The sequence below is a fragment of the Tachyglossus aculeatus genome, chromosome 17 (assembly GCF_015852505.1).
Source record: "Tachyglossus aculeatus isolate mTacAcu1 chromosome 17, mTacAcu1.pri, whole genome shotgun sequence".
Lineage (NCBI taxonomy): Eukaryota > Metazoa > Chordata > Mammalia > Monotremata > Tachyglossidae > Tachyglossus > Tachyglossus aculeatus.
This window is the reverse complement of record NC_052082.1, coordinates 12514354-12537211: the sequence shown is the minus strand read 5'-3', so window position 1 is coordinate 12537211 and position 22858 is coordinate 12514354. Positions and strand designations below refer to the sequence as shown.

The 22858-nt window shown below is 48.3% G+C and overlaps 1 protein-coding gene across 1 annotated transcript in view; it reads left to right on the top strand.

The window, feature by feature from the left end:
* The window catches only part of FRAS1 (Fraser extracellular matrix complex subunit 1), a 210436-nt gene that overhangs the window by 160746 nt on the left and 26832 nt on the right, over positions 1-22858 (top strand). The window contains 8 exon segments of the mRNA XM_038759168.1: positions 203-449; positions 4881-5225; positions 9396-9556; positions 11256-11403; positions 12225-12430; positions 15473-15629; positions 18365-18565; positions 21969-22156. Coding sequence (XP_038615096.1) covers positions 203-449; positions 4881-5225; positions 9396-9556; positions 11256-11403; positions 12225-12430; positions 15473-15629; positions 18365-18565; positions 21969-22156 — 1653 coding nt within the window.

Below are 22858 nucleotides of genomic sequence, written 5' to 3'. Positions count from 1 at the left end.
TAGGGACTGTCTCTATATGTTGCCAACTTGTACTTCCCAAGTGCTTAGTACAGTGCTCTGCACACAGTAAGCGCTCAATAAATACGATTGATGATGATGATGATAGAGCTAGACATGCCGGCTTGCAGCTTTCGGTCTGGGGGGAAGTGGAAAGGTCGGGACAGCCACCCACCCACCCCTTTCTGTTCGCTCCCTTCGGCAGGTGCAGTTCGATGAGCGGGAGGACACCAAGTCCTGCACCATCGTCATCAACGACGACGAGGTGTTCGAGAACATTGAGAGCTTCACCGTGGAGCTCAGCATGCCCGCTTACGCCTTACTGGGAGCGGTCACCCACGCCGAGGTGAACATCAACGACACGGAAGATGAGCCCACCCTGCAGTTCGACAGGAAGACCTACAAAGTCAACGAGAGCGCCGGAGTCCTGCTCGTCCCCGTCGAGAGGAGCGGTATGTGTTTTCCGCGGGACAGGGGACGACGAGGGATCGGGCCCAGGCACAAAAATCCGGAATAATAATAATAATAATGATGGCATTTGTTAAGTGCTTACTATGTGCGAAGCACTAAGAGCTGGGGGGGATACAAGGTGGTCAGGTTGTCCCACGTGGGGCTCACAGTCTTCACCCCCATTTTACAGATGAGGGAACTGAGGCACAGAGAAGTGAAGTGACTTGCCCAAAGTCACACAGCTGACAAGTGATGGAGCCGGGATTAGAACCCATGACCTCTGACTCCCAAGCCCGGGCTCTTTCCACAGAGCCACGCTGCTTCTCGTGGAACGGTGGAAGAATCAGTGGGGCTGGGAAACAGGACCACCAGAGGCCTTGAGTCCAATCCCAGCCTTTCTTCTTCTTCTTTCTTAATCGTATTTATTGAGCGCTTACTGTGTGCAGAGCACTGTACTAAGCGCTTGGGAAGTCCAAGTTGCAACATATAGAGACGGTCCCTACCCAACAGCGGGCTCACAGTCTAGCCTTTCCCATTCCCCACTAGCTCAGCCTTTCTGGGAGACTCTGGGATGCTTCCAGGAATTCTCAGCTCCAAATCCCCGCTGAAATAACTCCAGGAAGCAGCATGGCCTAGTGGAAAGAGCACAGTCCTGGGAGTCAGACGACCTGGGTTCTAATCCCGGCTCTACCACCCGTCTGCTGGGTGAGCTTGGGCAAGTCACTTCACTTCTCTGTGCCTCAGTTACCTCATCTGTTAAGTTTACTATGTTTCCAGCACTGGTATAGATGCACTACAACCAGAATAGACACAGTACCTTTTCCTCATTTGGTTCACCATCTAAGAGGGAGGGAAAACATCATGGCCTAGTGGGGAGAGCCCCAGCCTAGGAGTCAGAACTTGGGTTCTTATCCCAGCTCTGCTAGTTGCTTGCAGTGTGACCTTGGAGAAGTCATGTCACTTCTCTATGCCTCAGTTTCCTTCACTGTAAAATGGGGGTTTAATATCTGCTCTCCCTCTTACTTAAACTGTGAGCCCCATCTGAGACAGGGATTGTGTTTGATCAAATGAACCTGTACCTTGCCCAAAGTCACACAGCAGGCACATGGTGGAAGTGGGATTAGAACCCAGGTCCTCTGACTCCCGGGCCTGGGTCATTCATTCATTCATTCATTCAGTCAGTCAGTCAGTCATTTATTGAGCGCTTACTGTGTGCAGAGCACTGTACCAAGTGCTTGGGAAGTACAATCAATCAATCAATCGTATTTATTGAGCGCTTACTGTGTGCAGAGCACTGTACTAAGCGCTTGGGAAGTACAAGTTGGCAACATATAGAGACAGTCCCTACCCAACAGTGGGCTCACAGTCTAAAAGGGGGAAAGTACAAGTACAAGTTGGCAACATATAAGAGAAGCAGCGTGGCTCAGTGGAAAGAGCATGGGCTTTGGAGTCAGAGGTCATGGGTTAGAATCCCGACTCCACCACATGTCTGCTGTGTGACCTTGGGCAAGTCACTTAACTTCTCTGAGCCTCAGTTACCTCATCTGTAAAATGGGGATGAAGACTGTGAGCCCCCTGTGGGACAACTTGATCACCTTGTATCCTCCCCCAGCGCTTAGAACAGTGCTTTGCACCTAGTAAGCGCTTAACAAATGCCATCATTATTTATTATTTATTTATATAGAGACGGTCCCTACCCAACAACGGGCTCACAGTCTAGAAGGGGGAGACAGACAACAAAACGAAACATGTGGACAGGCGTCGAGTCATCGGAACAAATAGAAATAAAGCTAGAAGCACATCATTAACAAAATAAATAGCATAGTAAATATGGACAAGTAAAATAGAGTAATAAATCGGTCCTTTACACTAGACCATGCTCCTTCTCAGTGGTGGGGAGAGACACCTGTTCCTACAGCTCAATTTCCATAGGCATCATCATAATGCCAAAGAATCAGCCCGGGACTGTAAAAACCCTTGGGGCAGGGTGTTATTTGCAGAATCTGCCGACCGGGCAGAGGGCCGGAACTGCTGATTCTCCATGAGAGGGAAAGACTGGCTCTATAAATTATATATAAATTGCACGTTATAAATCATTTATTTATTTCTGGTGTCTGTCTCCCCCTCTAGACTCTAAGCTAGTGGTGGGCAGGTCTACCAATTCTTTTGTATCGTACTCTATCCATCCAGTGCTTACTACAAGTACTCAGAGAAGCAGCGTGCTTAATGGATAGAGCATGACGGTTTGGACACCTGTCTACGTGTTTTGTTGTCTGTCTCCCCCCTTCTAGACTGTGAGCACGTTGTTGGGTCGGGACCGTCTCTCTATGTTACCGACTTGGACTTCCCAAGCGCTTAGTACAGTGCTCTGCACACAGTAAGCGCTCAATAAATACGAATGAATGAATGAATATTTGTTCAGATTTATTACTCCATTTATTTTACTTGTACATATTTACTATTCTATTTATTTTATTTTGTTAATATGTTTTGTTGTCTGTCTCCCCCTTCCAGACTGTGAGCCCGTTGTTGGGTAGGGACCGTCTCTCTATGTTGCCAACTTGTACTTCCCAAGTGCTTAGTACAGGGCTCTGCACACAGTAAGCGCTCAATAAATACGACTGAATGAACGAATGAATGAACGGGCTTGGTAGTCAGTGGGACCTGAGTTCTAATCCTTCAGTAGACTCCTGTGTGACCTTGGGCAAGTCACTTCACCACTCTGGTCCTCAGTTCCCTCATCTGTAGAATGGGGATTCAGGCTGTGAGCCCCATGTGGGACAGGAACTGTGTCCAATCTGATTTGCTTGTATCTACCCCAGTGCTTAGTACAGTGCCTGGCATCCTCCCCTTCCCCACTGCACCTGTATATATGTATATGTGTTTGTACATATTTATTAGTCTATTTATTTATTTTACTTGTACCTATCTATTCTATTTATTTTATTTTGTTAATATGTTTGGTTTTGTTCTCTGTCTCCCCCTTCTAGACTGTGAGCCCACTGTTGGGTAGGGACCGTCTCTATATGTTGCCAACTTGTTCTTCCCAAGCACTTAGTACAGTGCTCTGCACACAGTAAGCGCTCAATAAATACGATTGATTGATTGATTGGCATATAGTATGTGTTTAACAAATTCCACAATCATTATTATTCCACATTGATCAGAGCGGGGAGGGGGGCTCCTCGTACTTAAGCATTGACCTGTAGCGCTTAGAACAGTGCTTTGCACATAGTAAGCGCTTAATAAATGCCATTATTATCATTATTATTATTATTATTATAGCCCTGCCTTGGCAGCATTCCATGGGAGGAAAGGAGCAGAGGAGGTGCATAAAGTTTGTATACAAATGAAGGGGTTTTGTGTGTTGGCTGCATTTGTAGACTCAGACACGCAGTGAATGCTAGGCAGAGATCTGCCTTCTGGAGAGGGTTATGTCTTACCTTGCATCCCTCTGCTCGCAGAGAGTGGGCAGTGAGTCTGATAAATCAATCAATCAATCAATCATATTTATTGAGCGCTTACTGTGTGCAGAGCACTGTACTAAGCGCTTGGGAAGTCCAAGTTGGCAACATATAAAGACAGTCCCTACCCAACAGTGGGCTCACAGTCTAAAAGGGGGAGACAGAGAACAAAACCAAACATACTAACAAAATAAAATAAGTAGAATAGGTATGTACAAGTAAAATAAATAAATAGAGTAATAAATATGTACAAACGTATATACTTATATACAGGTGCTGTGGGGAAGGGAAGGAGGTAAGATGGGGGATGGACGAGGGGGAGAGGAAGGAAGGGGCTCAGTCTGGGAAGGCCTTCTGGAGGAGGTGAGCTCTCAGTAGGGCCTTGAGCATTGAGCTAAATGAGCTGAGGCATGGAATATAAGGTCCGCAGGTTTGGCTGAGAGCCAGCGAGAGACCAAATTCCTCCCCCGACAACACACCCCCTGTGTTCGGCACCATCATTTGACCATTTTTATCCCTGAAGGACTAAAAGTTCTGCCGCAAAGCAGAGATAACCCAAGGTCTGGAGATCTGAGAGGGTTAGTCTGTCAGTCGTATTTATTGAGCACTTACTTCGTACAGAGCACAGTACTAAGCACTTGGGAGAGTCCAGTGTAATCGTGTCTAGTATAATTCTCTTGTATTATATGCCCCAAACGCTTAGAACAGTGTACTGCACAGAGAAAGCGCTCAGTAAATATCATCGGATGATCGATTGACTTTTAGACTGTGAGCCCACTGTTGGGTAGGGACTGTCTCTATGTGTTGCCAACTTGTACTTCCCAAGCGCTTAGTACAGTGCTGTGCACACAGTAAGCGCTCAATAAATACGATTGATTGATTGATTGATTGACTGGAAATGCCTCTAGGGCATGGCTGGCATTTCCTCCGTGCTCACGCTTTCTGGTCTTCTCCCTCCTGCCGCCCCAGGGGATTCCAGCAGCGTCGTCTCCGCCATCTGCTACACGGTCCCCAAGTCGGCCAAGGGGAGCAGCCTGTACGCCTTGGAGACTGGCTCGGACTTCAAGTCGCGGGGCTTGTCGGAGGCCAGCCGGGTCGTCTTGGGGCCCGGGGTCACCCTGGCCGCCTGCGAGGTCGTGCTCATCGACGACAGCGAGTACGAGGAGGAAGAGGAGTTCGAGGTGGTCCTGGCTGGGCCCTCCGCCAATGCCCGGGTGGGACCGGCGTCTTCGGCCACAGTTATCATCAGCGGGCCCAACGACGCCTCCACAGTGGCCCTGGGCAACACCGCCTTCACCGTCAGCGAAGATGCAGGTAGCAAATAATAATAATGATGGCATTTATGAAGCGCTTACTATGTGCAAAGCACTGTTCTAAGCGCTGGGGAGGTTACAAGGTGATCAGGTTGTCCCACGGGGTCGCACAATCTTAATCCCCATTTTCCAGATGATATCACTGAGGCCCAGAGAAGTGAAGTGACTTGCCCAAAGTCACCCAGCTGACAAGTGGCGGAGCCGGGATTTGAACCCATGACCTCGGACTCCCAAGCCCGGGCTCTTTCCACTGAGCCACGCTGCTTCTCTAGGTGCTGTTCTAAGCACTGGGGAGGTACAAGGTGATCAGGTTGTCCCACATGGGGCTCACAGTCTTCATCCCCATTTTCCAGATGAGGTAACTGAGGCCCAGAGAAGTGAAACCTCAGTGTAAGTGGTGAAGCTGGGATTTGAACCCATGACCTCTGACTCCCGAGCCCGGGCTCTTTCCATTGAGCCACGCTGCTTCTCTGCAAAGAAAACCGGGGGTCTCTGCCTCCCTCTTCCCCACACCCTTCTTTTCCCTGGGGCGGCCAGACCCTTAGGCCTCTACTCTGTGGCCATTCACTCATTCATTCATTCATTCATTCAGTCAGTCAGTCAATCATATTTATTGAGCGCTTACTGTGTGAAGAGCACTGTACCAAGTGCTTGGGAAGTCCAAGTTGGCAACATGTAGCGACGGTCCCTACCCAACAGTGGGCTCACAGTCTAGAAAGGGGAGACAGAGAACAAAACCAAACATATTAACAAAATAAAATAAATAGAATAAGTATGTACAAATAAAATAAATGAATAGAGTAATAAATACATACAAACATATATACAGATATGCAGGTGCTGTGGGGAGGGGAAGGAGGTAAGGCAAGGGGGTGGAGGGGGAGAGGAAGGAGGGCGCTCAGTTTGGGAAGGCCTCCTGGAGGAGGTGAGCTCTCAGAAGGGCTTTGAAGGGAGGAATCATCATCATCATCATCAGTTGTATTTATTGAGCGCTTACTGTGTGCAGAGCACTGGACTAAGCGCTTGGGAAGTACAAGTTGGCAACATATAGAGACAGTCCCTACCCAACAGTGGGCTCACAGTCTAAAAGAAGAGAGCTAGCTTAATAATAATGGCATTTGTTAAGCGCTTACTATGTGCAAAGCACTGTTCTAAGCACTGGGGGGGATACAAGGTGTTCAGGTTGTCCCACGTGGGGCTCACAGTCTTAATCCCCATTTTACAGATAAGGTAACTGAGGCTTAGAGAAGTAAAGTAACTTGCCCAAAGTCGCACAGCTGACATTTGGCGGAGCCGGGATTTGAACCCATGACCTCTGACTCCAGAGCCCGGGCTCTTTCCACTGAGCCATGCTGCTTCCAAAGCTTGGCGGATGGAGGGCATTCCGGGCCAGGGGGATGACGTGGGCTGGGGGTCGACGGCGGGACAGGCGAGAACGAGGCATGGTGAGGACGTCATTCTTTCGGTCGTATTTTCTGAGTGCTTACGGCATGCAGAGCGCTGTACTGAGCGCTTGAGAGAGTGCAATAGAACAATAAACAGTCCCATTCCCTGCCCACAATGAGCTTACAGTCCACATGTACCTTTTCCGAACTGTGTGTTTCCCCTCGGCTCTCAAGGCAAGGAGTCCTGGGCGAAAGTGGTCACCGCCTTCCCCTCTTTTGACTGTTGTACAGCAGCTGTTCCCCCCACCCCGTGAGAGGCTGCAGTGCTGTGGGGGCTGGGCTCCCCTCCCTCCATGGTGTTTGGGAGGAGGAAGGCCACCCCACTCTGCACGTGGCCACGTTTTGTATATATATATATATATAAATATATATATATATAAAAATATATATATATATACACACACAATATATATAGTGCTCAGTGCTGTGAGCTGAAGTCACCCCCGCCAGGAAGTTTTTCCCGAAGAACTCCTATGGTGAGAACGGTGGCAGGGCCAGACAGAGTGGAAACTAATCCAGCCCTTTCCCTTGGTTGTTCCAAGTCCTTCCTTCTCTAGGCATATATAGAGAAGCAGCCTGGCTCAGTGGAAAGAGCCCGGGCTTTGGAGTCAGGGGTCAAGGGTTCGAATCCCAGCTCTGCCAATTGTCAGCTGTGTGACTTTGGACAAGTCACTTCACTTCTCTAGACTTTGAGCCCACTATTGGGTAGGAGCCATCTCTATATGTTGCCAACTTGTACTTCCCAAGCGCTTAGTACAGTGCTCTACACACAGTAAGCTCTGAATAAATACGATTGATTGATTCTCTGGGCCTCAGTGACCTCATCTGGAAAATGGGGATGAAGACTGTGAGCCCCTCCGTGGGACAATCTGATCTCCTTGTAACCTCCCCAGCACTTAGAACAGTGCTTTGCACATAGTAAGTGCTTAATAAATAACATTATTATTATTATTATTATTATTATTATTATTATTATTATTATTATTATTATTATTATTATGCCAGCAGGGAAGACTTGAGATAGTTTAGCGAACACGGGGAAGCTCGGGACTCCTGCTTCCCGCACTTCTGCTGATGGAGCACATTCCAGCCTTTTGTTCGGCGTTTGTGATTCCTTGATGTGTGCAGGATAATTAAGTCGGAGGCTTATTATAAACCTTTCATCTTCTACTGCTGCAGAGCAGGATTGCTTTTCCTCTGCCTAGTGAGCACCCTGGGGCTCTTTTTTTTTAAATGTTATTTTTTTATTGCTTACTGTGTGTTAGACACTGGGGTGGATACAAGATGATTAGGTTGGACACAATCCCTGTCCCACATGAGGCCTCACAGTCTTCATCCCCATTTTCCAGGTGAGATCACTGAGGCACGGAGAAGTGAAGTGACTTGCCTGTAGTCACACAGCTGGAAGGAGATGGATCCGGGATTGGCTTCTTTTCTGGGGTTTTAACAAAGCCCAGGAATCGAATCCCGAGTCCAAGAGCAGCAGCGTGGGAAGCAGTGTGGCCTAGTGGAAAGATCACAGGCCTGAGAGTCCGAAGGACCTGGATTCTAATCCCAGCTCTGCCACTTGTCTGCTGTGTGACCTTGGGCAAGTCACTTCACAGCCCCAGACAAGAAGCCAATCCCGGCTCCGTCTCTCTCCTGCTGTGTTACTTTAGGCAAGATACTTACCTTCTCTGTTCCTCAGTTTCCTCATCTGGACTACGGAGATAAGATACCTGTTTTATTCTTCCCGCTTAGACTTTGAGCCCCACATGGGTCAGGGGCTGTATCTGATTTGATAACCTGATTTGATAGAGAAGCAGCGTGGCTCAGTGGAAAGAGCACAGGCTTGGGAGTCAGAGGTCATGGGTTCAAATCCCGGCTCCGCCAATTGTCAGCTGTGTGACTTGGGGCGAGTCAGTTCACTTCTCTGTGCCTCAGTTACTTCATCTGTAAAGACTGTGAGCCCACCTGGGTAGGGACTGTCTCTATATGTTGCCAACTTGTACTTCCCAAGCGCTTAGTACAGTGCTCTGCACACAGTAAGCGCTCAATAAATACGATTGGTTGATTGATTGGAGATTGAGACTGTGAGCCCCCTCGTGGGACAACCTTGTAACCTCCTTAACGCTTAGAACAATGCTTTGCACATAGTAAGTGCTTAATAAATGCCATCATTGCTATTATTTATTATTATTATTATTATTATAACCTCTTGTATCAAACCTAGTGCTTAATACAGCATTTCGCACGCAGTAAGTGCCTAACAAATATTATTATTATTGTTGTTGTTATCATTTCACTCATTGACCCAGTCGACAGTGCCCTTTCTCCGGGCCTGCTTCCCTCGTCTTGCCCTCTGCAAGTTCAAGGCTAACGATGCCTACCCAGATTCCAACTGTGCTTGCAAAGTCCCGAGGGGTTAGGAGATGGTCCTGGCAGTCTTAACCATAATCATAATCATGTTTATTGAGCGCTTACTATGTGCAGAGCACTGTACTAAGCGCTTGGGAAGTACAAATTGGCAACACATAGAGACAGTCCCTACCCAACAGTGGGCTCACAGTCTAAAAGGGGGAGACAGAGAACAAAACCAAACATACCAACAAAACCGATTTAAGGCGCTCCGTGGCAGGGCAGGGCAAGGTCACTCATTAATGTAAACTCCCTGTGGGCAGGGAACGCGTCAGTTTATTGGCTTTTTCTCATTCCCAGCGGGTCCACTATGGTCTCTTTCCCCACAGGTCTGATCGAGATCCCGGTTGTCCGTCGCGGCACCGACCTGTCCACCTCCGCGTCCGTCTGGTGTGCCACTCGCCCTTCCGACCCGCCGTCAGCCACTCCCGGCGTGGACTACATCCCCAGCTCCAGGAAAGTGGAATTCAGGGCTGGCGACACTGAACGGGTAAAGAACGCTTCCTGGCTGGGCGGGGAGAGACACCCAAGAATCTCCAGAATCAGAAAGCCAGGATCAATAAATCGATCAATAAATAATATTTATGGAGCTCTTACTCTATGCAGAGCACTGTACTTAGTGCTCCTTAGAGTTAGCGGATGTTAGTTTCAGCAGATCACTCAACCAGTGGCATTTATTGAGAGCTTCCCCTCCCCACAGCACTTGTTTATATTTGTACAGATTTATTACTCTATTTATTTTACTTGTACATATTTACTTTTCTATTTATTTTGTTAATGATGTGCCTATAGCTATAATTCTATTTGTTCTGACGATTTTGACACCTGTCTACGTTTTTTGCTTTGTTGTCTGTCTCCCCCTCCTAGACTGTGAGCCCGTTGTTGGGTAGGGACCGTCTCTATATGTGGCCGACTTGTACTTCCCAAGCGCTTAGTCCAGTGCTGTGCACACAGTAAGCGCTCAATAAATACGATTGAATGAATGAATAAATTTACAGTCTAGTGGAGAACTTTACAGTTTCCCAAGTGCTTCATATGGTGCTCTGCACAGAATAAGCGGTCAATAAACACCACTGATTGATTGATTGCTGGTTGTGAAGGGGTAGGGAATTCTAGGCAATGAGGAGGATGTGAACAGGTGTTCTCAGCTCCTTTTGGGCAGGGATCCTGTCAACCAACTCTGTCATACTCGCCCATGCTCGCCCAATATTTATGGGAAGACCCACTCCCCGGTGCCGCTCGTGACTGCGAGCTCACCTCCTCCAGGAGGCCTTCCCAGACTGAGCCCCTTCCTTCCTCTTCCCCTCGTCCCCCTTTCCATCCCCCCATCTTACCTCCTTCCCTTCCCCACAGCACCTGTATGTATGTATATATGTTTGTACATATTTATTACTCTATTTTACTTGTACATATCTATTCTATTTATTTTATTTTGTTAGTATGTTTGGTTTTGTTCTCTGTCTCCCCCTTTTAGACTGTGAGCCCACTGTTGGGTAGGGAATGTCTCTATATGTTGCCAACTTGTACTTCCCAAGGGCTTAGTACAGTGCTCTGCACACAGTAAGCGCTCAATAAATACGATTGGTGATGATGATTCAAAAGTATTTATTGAGCACTATGTACAGCCCCCACTCTGGGTTGCACCTGGAGCGTTTCCAGTCCTCTACCAGTCTCGACTACGGGAGGGAGAATCAAGCAGAGGCCTACCCATGCCATTCCTAGCTTGGTCAGTGGCTAGCAAGCGGAAGGCAATCTGCTACAAGTCATAATTCCCCTGTGCTGGGCAGCAGCGGCCCAGGAGAGACTCAAGGGCAGAGACTCAATTTTACTGTGAAGAAGGAGGCAATGGTAACCACTTCCATATTTTTACCAAGAAAACTCTATGGATCCACTACCAGAACGATTGCAGATGGAGGTGGGGCGTTTTGGGAGAGATCTGTCCATGACGTCGCTGTGTGTCGGAGGCGGCTCGACAGTATAAACCAAAAACCATGTACGGTGCACTGTATTAAACACTTGGGAGAATACAATTTATTAGAGTTGGATCGCTTCCCTCAAGAAGCTTACAGTCTCCCAAGTGCTTAGCACAGTACTGTGCAAACAGAAAGTGCTCGATAAATGCGATTGATTGATTAATTAGGATCACAGACAGAATGGTCTTTGTGACCTCCGTCCTCTTCCTCTCCCAGTCTTGCCCCTTGACCATCTTGGACGATGCTCAGAAGCCAGCGATAGAAGGCCTGGAGACTTTTGTGGTGTTCCTGAGCTCAGCCCAGGGGGCTGAATTAAGCAAACCCTCCCAAGCTGTCATCGCCATCAACGACACCTTCCAAGACGGTGAGTCCAAAACGATCACCCATCCATCCGCCTGGTTGGTGCGATCCCGCTCCCGCTCCTTTGGCACGCTTCCGCAGAAAGTTAGCCTGAATTGAAAAGGACCTTCACTCCCTGGTGACTTCCGAATGAAAATCTGCCCCCGCCCCAGGATGGTGCAACCTCGGTGTCCTCAGAGTTGGGCATAAATGGAAAATAGAAAGGAGATGTGGAGTTAAGCATGAGAGCTCCGCCTCCCCACTTTCTCTGTCTCCTGGCAGAGATGGTGGGGGTGATGATGGTATTTGTTAAGCACTTACTATGTGTCAAGCCCTGTTCGAAGCACTGGGGTAGATCCAAGGTAAGGGTTGTCCCACGTGGGGCTCACAGTCTTCATCCCCATTTTACAAATGAGGGGACTGAGGCACAGAGAAGTTAAGTGACTTGCCCCAAGTCACACAGCTGACAAATGGCAGAACCGGGATTAGAACCCATGACCTCTGACTCCCAAGCCTGTGCTCTTTCCGCTAAGCCACGCTGCTTCTTCAGGATCAGTGCCGGGCCCCAACAATTGTGAACAAACCCACCTGCTCGTGTTTTAAAGCTTCTAGAAAATGCCACTCGAGCCTCCTCAAACTTTAAGGGTCAGGGAGTGAGGGCCAAGGGGGGACCATCTTAGAATCTCCAAAGGGACCGCGTTAGGACATCTAACGGGAGGGACGGCCCCCTCCCAGACGGAGGGATTTGTGAGGCACCGGTCTTAAAGGCCTCAGGGAGTTGTCCTCAGTTGCTGTCGGGACAGTCCTCGAGCACTAAAGCGCTCCCGCTTCCCCCACCTCTCCCAGTCCCGAGCATGCAGTTCGGCAGAGATTCGTACCCAGTGAGAGAGAAGGACGGCGCCGTGCACATTCCCGTCCTCCGCAGCGGCGACCTGAACTACGAGTCCTCCGTCAGGTGCCTGACCCTGAGCCAGACGGCTCGGGTCGCGGAGGACTTCGAGGGAAGGAGCGATGCCGACAGCGCCCGCATCACGTTCCTGAAAGGGGAGAAGGTGAGCGGGCATCCCGGGGGAGCGGGCGGGCCCCCTCTCCTTCGAGTACGGCGACTCCGACCCCATCCCGGGCTCCTGGGGTACGGCGTGACATGTGGACGCAAGAAACGGTTGTGTGCGTGAGGGTGGGCACGGACACGTGACGTTGGCCACCGTGAGTGCTACCAGCACGTGTGTTCCTCAGCGTGGGGCTCTGCGGGGACGCCCACTTTGGGTTGGAAGAGAACGAGGTGTTTAGGTGGTCGTGGGTTCGAATCCCGGCTCCGCCAATTGTCAGCTGTGTGACTTTGGGCAAGTTGCTTCACTTCTCTGGGCCTCAGTTCCCTCATCTGGAAAATGGGGATTAAGACTGAGCCCCCTGTGGGACAACTTTATCACCTTGTAACCTCCCCAGCGCTTAGAACAGTGGTTTGCACATAGTAAGCACTTAATAAATGCCATTATTATTATTATTATTTAGCTTTGGGGTGACATTCTCTGCACTGCCCCATTATTATTATAATAATTATAATAATTATGTTGTTGTAATTATTATAATAATTATGTTATTATAATTATTATAATAATTATGTTATTATAATTATTATAATAATTATGTTATTATAATATGATAATGGTATTTGTTAAGCGCTTACTATGTGCAAAGCACTGTTCTAAGCACTGGGGAGGTTACAAGGTGATCAGGGTGTCCCACTTGGGGCTCACAGTCTTCATCCCCATTTTCCAGATGAGGTAACTGAGGCACAGAGAAGTGAAGTGACTTGCCCAAAGGCACCCAGCTGACAGTCGGCAGAGCCAGGATTTGAATCCATGACCTCTGACTCCAAAGCCCGGGCTCTTTCCACTGAGCCACGCTGCTTCTCTGTAATAATATTGATCTATCAGTGGTATCTTCAGTACCGTGAGCTCGTGGGGACAGGAAATGGGTCTGTTTCTGGTTATACTGTATTCTCCCAACCTCTCAGTAATAATAATAATAATGATGGTATTTGTTAAACACTTACTATATGCAAAGCACTGTTCTTTGCACACAGCAAGCCCTTATTAAATACGACTGATTGAATGAATTTATTTATTAAGCACTTACTGGACTGAGCACTTGGGAAAGTTCAATACGATGGAGTTAATAATAATAAAAATGATGGCATTTGTTAAGCGCTTACTATGTGCAGAGCACTGCTCTAGGCACTGGGGGGTTTACAAGGGGATTAAGTTGTCCCACATGGAGCTCACAGACTTAATCCCCATTTTACAGGTGAGGTAACTGAGGCTCAGAGAAGTTAAGTCCTTGCCCCCTCCTCCCCCTCTCCATCCCCCCGGCCTTACCTCCTTCCCTTCCCCACAACACCTGCATAGATGTATATATGTTTGTATGGATTTATTACTCTATTTATTTATTTTACTTGTACATATCTATTCTGTTTATTTTATTTTGTTAGTATGTTTTGTTTTGCTCTCTGTCTCCCCCTTCTAGACTGTGAGCCCACTGTTGGGTAGGGACCGTCTCTAAGTGTTGCCAACTTGTACTTCCCAAGCGCCTAGTATAGTGCTCTGCACACAGTAAGCGCTCAATAAATACGATTGATGATGATGATGACCGTCTCTAAGTGTTGCCAACTTGTACTTCCCTAACGCTTAGTACAGTGCTCTGCACACAGTAAGTGCTCAATAAATACGATTGATTGGTTGATTGATTGATTGACTTGCCCAAGGTCACACAGCAGGCATGTGGCAGAGTAGGAATACGAACCCATGACCTCTGACTCCAAAGTCCCTGCTCTTTCCACTGAGCCACGCTGCTAGGAGATGTGATCCCTGTCCACAAGGAGCTTGCAGTCTGCAGGGGCGAGTTTACAGTTTGCAGCGACTGGTGATGTTTAAGTACTTATGATATGCCACAAGTGCGGGGGGGGAAATGTAAAATCACAGCTCGGACAAAGCCCCTGTCCCACACGGAGCTCACTGTCTTTGGGGGTTAATATTTCGTCTGCAAGTCATGATTTTAAAGTTACGCAGTGGGGAATTTGAGTTGATTTCTTTGATTTCTACTGACACTTATGGGCATATCTAAGCATTACCTGTATATATGTATATATGTTTGTACATATTTATTACTCTATTTTACTTGTACTTGTACATATTTATTCTATTTATTTTGTTAATATGTTTTGTTTTGTTATCTGTCTCCCCCATCTAGACTGTGAGCCCGCTGTTGGGTAGGGACCATCTCTATATGTTGCCAACTTGTACTTCCCAAGCACTTAGTACAGTGCTCTGCACACAGTAAGCGCTCAATAAATACGATTGTATGAATGAATGGGGGAAGGAGAACAGGTATCTTATCCCCACTTTACAGTGATGCGGAGCTACGATGTGACTTGCCCAAGGTCACACTGCAGATAAGCGATAGACCTGGGATCAGAACCCGAGTCCTCTGACTCCTAGGGCGTGCTCTTTCCACCATTCATTCGTTCAGTCCTATTTACTGAGCACTTACTGTGTGCAGAGCACTGGACTAAGCACTTGGAAAATACAGTTTGGTAACAAATAGAGACAATCCCTACGCAACAACAGAAGCAGCGAAGAAGCAGCGTGGCTCAGTGGAAAGAGCCCGGGCTTCGGAGTCAGAGGTCGTGGGTTTGAATCCCGGCTCCGCCACTTATCAGCTGTGTGACTTCGGGCAAGTCACTTCCCTTCTCTGGGCCTCAGTTCCCTCATCTGTAAAATGGGGATTAAAACTGTGAGCCCCCCGTGGGACAACCTGATCACCTTGTAACGTCCCCAGCGCTTAGAACAGTGCTTTGCACATAGTAAGCGCTTAATAAATGCCATCATTATTATTATAACAGTCACCAGATCACACTACTTCTCTAAACCGTGATCCCCACGTGGGCCAGGGACTGGGTCCTATCTCATAAATTCAGTGCCATAATAATAATTGCTTTTATTCCTACTACTATGTTAATACTGTTGTACTACTGATGATTAATGCTATTGTTATCACGTCATTTGGGATCCGAAATCATGGGGTCTCGGCTCTAGGTGAAGAACTGCACAGTCTATATCAACGACGACTCCATGTTTGAACCAGAGGAGCGGTTCACCGTCTCCCTGGGACATCCTCTTGGGAACCACTGGTCCGGAGCCCGTATCGGGAAGAACAGCGTGGCCACAGTCACCATATCCAACGAGGAAGACGGTGAGATGGACACTGCTCTGGCGATTCCTGGATGGGTGGGAGGAAACAAGGCCCTTGTCTCTAAAAAGATGTTTCCTTGTTCATTCATTCATTCATTAATTCATTCATCCAATCGTATTTATTGAGCACTTACTGTGTGCAGAGCACTGTACTAAGTGCTTGGGAAGTAATAATAATAATATTGGTATTTGTTAAGCGCTTACTATGTGCCAAGCACTGTTCTAAGCACTGGGGGAGATACAAGGTGATCAGATTGTCCCACATGGGGCTCACAGTCTTCATCCCCATTTTACAGATGAGGGAACTGAGGCCCAGAGAAGTGAAGTGACTTGCCCAAAGTCACACAGCTGACAAATGGTAGAGCCGGGATTTGAACCCACGACCTCTGACTCCAAAGCCCGGGCTCTTTCCACTGAGCCAAGCTGCTTCGAAGTACAAGTTGGCAACATATATTTTCACTTAGATGATCCCCAGGGTCCGTAACTCTAGCAGGGCACGCACGGTTCCAGGGCTGCTTCAGACATTTCCTCACCCTTTCCTTTTACATGTGACGGCGTATGGAATTCCCAAACCTTGAGCATTTCTCCGGACAACCAAGTCCCCCCTTCCCCAAAGTCACTTTCCCGGGAGCCGCTTTCGGCAGGCAGGCGATTTCCAGTTTTGAACTGCTACCGTCACCCCTCTGCCCATGCGCTTTAAGGCGATTAATCTCAGTCAGTCAGTTGAATTTATTGAGTGCTTACTTGGCGCGGAGCACTGTATGGCTGCTTAGAGAAGCAGAGTGGCTCAATGGAAAGAGCACGGGCTTGGGAGTCAGAGGTCATGGGTTCAAATCCCGGCTCCTCCAATGGTCAGCTGCGTGACTTTGGGCATGTCATTTCTAGACTGTGAGCCCGCTGTCGGGTAGGGACCGTCTCTATATGTTGCCAGCTTGTACTTCTCAAGCGCTTAGTACAGTGCTCTGCACACAGTAAGCGTTCAATAAATACGACAATGAATGAATGAAATTAACATCTCTGGGCCTCAGTTACCTCATCTGTAAAATGGGGATGAAGACTATGAGCCCCAGGTGGGACAACTTGATTACCTTATATCCTCCTCAGCACTTTGAACAGTGCTTTGCACATAGTAAGCACTTAACAAATGCTTTTTTATTTATTATTATTTATTAGAGAAGCAGTGTCGGTTAGTGGAAAAAGCCCGGGCTTGGGAGACAGAGGTCGGGAGTTCTAATACCGTCTCCACTGCTTGTCAGCTGTGTGACTTGGGGCCAATAACTTAACTTCTCTTTGCCTCAGCAAAATGGGGATTAAGTCTGTGAGCCCCACATGGGACAACCTGATTACCTAAGCTACCCCAACGCTTAGAACAGAGCTTGGCACCTTGTAAGCACTTAACAAAGACCATAATTATTGCTATTATTATTACTAAGCACTTGGTATAACCATAAACAGACACATTCCCTGCTCATGACAAGCTTACAGTCTAGAGGAACTGTAAGTGCTACAGTAGGTGCTCAATAAATACTATTGACTGACTGACTCAGACCAACTTCCCAAAACATGGATGTCAAACCCTGAGCCGGGGAAGAGAGTTGGGTTTCCGGGAGTGCTCTTCCCCGAGGAATTGCTCAATAAATCGCTTTGATTGACTGATTGAAAGGGAAGTTTGAGGCGGCAGAGTCCACAAGGGAATGTTGTGGTAACTGATTAGACTGTGAGCCCACTGTTGGGTAGGGACTGTCTCTATGTGTTGCCAATTTGTACTTCCCAAGCGCTTAGTACAGTGCTCTGCACATAGTAAGCGCTCAATAAATACGATTGATTGATTGATTGATTGATTTGAAACCTGAAATAAATAAGAGCTTTGAGAATGTAACTGGACCAAATAAGACTCGTAACTGGGGAGAGGCCAGGCCAGAGGGCACCGCCCATGTTCAGCTTCTTAACATCATCATCAGTGGTATTTATTGAACGCTGACTGTGTGCAGAGCACTGTATTAAGCACTTGGGTGAGTACAGTACAACAGAGTTGATAGTCACGTTCCCTGTAATTGGGCTTAGAGGCCTGAGAGTCAGGAGGACCTGGGTACTAATTCCGGCTCCACCATGTGCCTGCTGTATGACCTTGGGCAAGTCACTTAACTTCTCTGGGCCTCAGTTCCCTCATCTGGAAAATGGGGATTAAGACTGTGAGCCCCATGTGGGACAGGGACTACGTCCAACCTGAATAACTTTCATCTACCCCAGTGCTTAGAACAGTGGGAAGCAGCGTGGCTCGGTGGAAAGAGCCCGGGCTTTGGAGTCAGAGGTCAGGGGTTCAAATCCCGGCTCCGCCAATTGTCAGCTGTGTGACTTTGGGCAAGTCACTTCACTTCTCTGCGCCTCAGTGACCTCATCTGTAAAATGGGGGATTAAGACTGTGAAACCCCCGTGGGACAACCTGAACACCTTGTAACCTCCCCAGTTCTTAGAACAGTGTTTTGCACATAGTAAGTGCTTAATAAATGCCATCATTATTATTATTATATAGTAAGTGCTTAGCAAATACCATATTATTATTATAAAACCCATAATGAGACATCCAAGAAGATGGGAGATGCGGGCAGCAGGTGCCACCTTGTTTTCAAAGCTTGACCTCAGGAGCCCAGGGAGGTCGTAGTGAGGGCTGGCAGTGCCAAAGGCCAGACTCTCCCCGCCAGCTGGGAATCAGCGGCCTCCTCTCACTCCCTGCAGCGCCTACGATCGAGTTCGAAGAGGCCGCGTACCAGGTGCGGGAACCACCGGGGCCCGAGGCGGTGGCCGTGCTGAGCGTCGGGGTGATCCGCAGAGGGGACTTGAACCGGACATCGAAGATCCGCTGCAGCACCCGCGACGGCTCTGCCCAGTCCGGCCTCGACTACTACCCCAAGAGTCGCATTCTCAAGTTCGGGCCAGGTAACGGGAGGAGGGGACCCCGGATCCTGGGGCCGCGGTGGCAGAGGGGGGAGCGGGGGCAGCTCCAGGAAGGGGACAGGCATATCTGTCATATATATATCTATATATATGATATATCTATCTATCTATATATATATATGACATATATATAGATAGATATATATATATCTATATATCTATATATATGGCATATAGATATAGTACATATCTATTCTATTTATTTTATTTTGTTAGTATGTTTGGTTTTGTTCTCTGTCTCCCCCTTTTAGACTGTGAGCCCACTGTTGGGTAGGGACTGTCTCTATATGTTGCCAACTTGGACTTCCCAAGTGCTTAGTCCAGTGCTCTGCACACAGTAAGCGCTCAATAAATACGATTGATTGATTGATTGAGGCGTGGGGGTGACTGACGGAAAAGTCGTCCTCCCTCGCCTGTGTCCCAGGCTTACTGGAGCCACAACGTAGCGTGGTCTAGTGGGTAGAGCACGAGCCTGGGAGTTAGAAGGTTTTAATTCTGGCTCCGCCACTTTCATTCGTTCATTCAGTCGTATTTATTGAGCCCTTACTGTGTGCAGAGCACTGTACTAAGCGCTTGGGAAGTACATGTTGGCAATGTATAGAGACGGTCCCTACCCAACAATGGGCCCACAGTCTAGAAGGGGGAGACAGACAACAAAACAAAACGCGTGGACAGGTGTCAAGCCGTCAGAACAAAGCTAAATGCACATCATTAACAAAATAAACAGAATAGTAAGTATGTACAAGTAAAATCAATCTGCTGTGTGGCCTTGGGCAAGTCACTTCACTTCTCTGGGCTTCGGTTCCCTCGTCTGAAAAATGGGGATTAAGATTGCGAGCCCCCTATGAGAAAGGGACCGTGTCCAACCTGATTATCTTGTATCTGCCCCAGTGCTTAGAGCGGTCCCTGGCACGTAGTAAGCACCTGGCAAAGACCGTAATCATTAGTATCATTATTATCATCATCATTATTATTAAAGACACTGTTATTATCATCATCATTATTATTAAAGACACTGGGGTGGGGCTTGGGACGGGCCCTTTAGTTCTCCACTCCAAAACTCACTGGGCACTTGACCGCAAAAAGCTACAGTTTAGCTGAATGCCAGGCTGCTATTGCCCCGCTCTGGAGGTACATGTCTCACAGCCAGCCCCCTCCCCTCTCAAAGAACACCCTCTCTGGGCTCTTCTGGGGGGGTTGTCCCCAACTTGACCACTGGCTATGGTCAGGCCTCGATGCCCCAAGGGAACCATCCCTGTTTTAGGACTGCCCCTCAGAGCGAACCTGCCTAATTCACTAACCCTCCCGGAGAAACAGTTTGGCCTCATAGATGGAGTCCGGGCCTGGGCATCGAAAGGTGTTCTGGGTTCTAACCCCGGCTCTGCCACTTTCAATCGTATTTATTGAGCGCTTACTGTGTGCAGAGCACTGTACTAAGCTTTTGGGAAGTACAAGTTGGCAACATATAGAGACGGTCCCTACCCAACATTGGGCTCACAGTCGAGAAGGGGGAAAATAGAGAACAAAACAAAACATATTAACAAAATAAAATAAATAGAATAAATATGTACAAATAAAATAAATAAATAAATTGAGTAATAAATACATACAAACATATATGCTTATATACAGGTGCTATGGGGAGGGGAAGGAGGAAGGGCGGGGGGGATGGACGGGGGAGGAGGGGAGAGGAAGGAGGGGGCTCAGTCTGGGAGTGCCACGTGGGCTAGGGACTGTGTCCAACTCGATTTGCCTGTATCCACCCCAGTGCTTAGTACAGTGCCTGGCACACAGTAAGTGCTTAACCAATACCACAATTATTATTGTTATTATTATTATATTATTTATTCTCCAGGATTCATGCTGGCTTCCCTGAGCCAAGGGGCAGGAGATATCCTGAATGAGTGACCTGTAGGAAGCTTCTTGTGAGCAGGGAATGTGTCTACTAACTCTGTTGTATCGTCCTCTCCCAAGCGCTAAGTACAATGCTCTGCATTTAGTAAGTGCTCAATAATAATAATAATGGTATTTATTAAGTCCTTACTATGTGCAGAGCACTGTTCTAAGCACTGGGGAGGTCTCATGGTGATCAGGTTGTCCCACGGGGGGCTCACAGTCTTCATCCCCATTCTACAGATGAGGCAACTGAGGCACAGAGAAGCTAAGTGACTTGCCCAAAGTCACACAGCTGACACTTATCTGCTGCGTAACCTTGGCCACGTCACTTCACTTCTCGGCCCCTCAGTTACTGCATCTGGAAAATGGGGATGGAGATGGTGAGCTCCATGTGGGACAGGGACTGTGCCCGACCTTATTATCTAGTATCTACCCCAGTGCGTAGAACAGTTTCTGGCACATAGTAAGCGCTTAACAGAGACCACAGTTATTATTACCATAATCAATGTATCCCCTCACCTGGCTTTGGGGTTGCTCTCTCCCCCAGCCCGACGGTGACCCCGTCCTTCCCTCCCCGAGCTGTCAGCAGTCCCCCTCCCCAAGTGGCACAACAAAGCCCACCCTCCCCACGTGGCAGAGTAACCATCTATCTTCCCGAGTAGCAAGCTGTTGACCTTTTCAGAAAGTCCCTGCTCTGCCACGTTCTGATGTCCGGCTTCAGGGAGAAAAATATCCCATCTCGTCTCCCATCAAGACACGCTTTTCTGGATTCAGTTTTTCAGCTGTGCTATAATGCAAGGGTCGTTTTCCTGAATAAACTCGTGTTTTTGTACACTTGTGCCTTGACTGACGCCGCACATGTGCCCCAAAATGTTCCTTCTGAGGCCCCGTTGCATTGGATCGAGATGGACACGGGCTGTCGGAAGAGCAAACATTCCCTGCTTCTGCCACCTCGTACTCTCCAAAAGGGTAGTGAAAACACATAGAAGAACTCATTATTAAAGGAGAAGACTAAGGGGGGGAGGAAGGGGATATCGAGAGTCTTGAATCCAGCACTTAGAACAGTGCTTTGCACTTAGTAAGCGCTTAATAAATGCCATCAAAAAAACCCAAAAAAACTAATTAATCCCCAGCCCTAGGCCCAAGGGACTGGAGCATGGGGTTGCCGGCTACAGCAAGGAAGGGTAGGGGGCTCAGGGAGGGGAAGGTGCTCCCATCAGGGAGGGAGCTCAGACAGGGAGGCTCAAAAGCAAGGAGAAATATCGTGAGACATCGATGTTTTTTTCCATTGGTACATGAGGGCAGGCCCCTTAACCATCCATGTCCTGAGGGCCAAACTAGAGGGTGCTTGATGATAAGGACAAACCTCCGGCCTGGGTGGCCTCCTCGTTCGAATGGAGTCTCGAAGATCTGGGAGCTGATGGGTATTTGAAACTTTTTCCGCGAGAGACGACTCCGGATCTCCTCAGTGCCCCTCTCTGCTCGGCAGGCGAGGCCCGCAACGTCTTTAAAGTGGAGATCATGTCCAACGAAGACCGGGAGTGGCACGAATCTTTCTCCCTCGTCCTGGGCCCGGACGAGCCGGTGGAGGCTGTGCTGGGAGACGTGGCCACGGCAACGGTGACCATTCTGGACCAGGAGGCCGCTGGGAGCTTGATACTGCCTGCCCCACCGATTGTGAGTATCTACTTTGCCCGTTGGGAAGCTCCGTTCTCCCTCCATCTCGAGGCCTAGCGGACAGAGCACGGGCCTGGGAGTTAGAAGGACTTGGGTTCTAATCCTCCCTCTGCCACATGTCTGCTGTGTGACCTTGGGTAAATCCCTTCCTTTTCCTAGGCCTCAGTTACCTCCTCTGTAAAAAAAAAATGGGGATGAAGACTGTGAGCCCCATGTGGGACAGGGACTGTGTCCGACTTGGTTACCTCATATCTACCCCAGCACTTAGTACAGTGCCGGGCACATAGTAAGTACTTAACAAAGACCATAAAAAAATAGAAGCCAGTCACCACACAGCCAGGACTATATCCCAGTTGCCCTGGAAGCCGGCTCAGCCCCCAGCCCCCCACCCCTCCATCACAGGGGGCAGTTGAGCGGGAGAAGAAAGTACCATATGCCTCCGCCCTCATCCCCAGCCCCACCGCCACCTCACACTTGGTCGTTCATTCATTCAATTGTATTTATTGAGTGCTTACTGTGTGCAGAGCACTGTACTATGTGCTTGGGAAGTACAAGTTGGCAACATATAGAGACGGTCCCTACCCAACAGCGGGCTCACAGTCTAGAAGGGGGAGACAGATAACAAACCAAAACGTGTGGACGGGTGTCAAGTCATCAGAATAAATAGAATTAAAGCTATATGCACATCATTAACAAAATAAA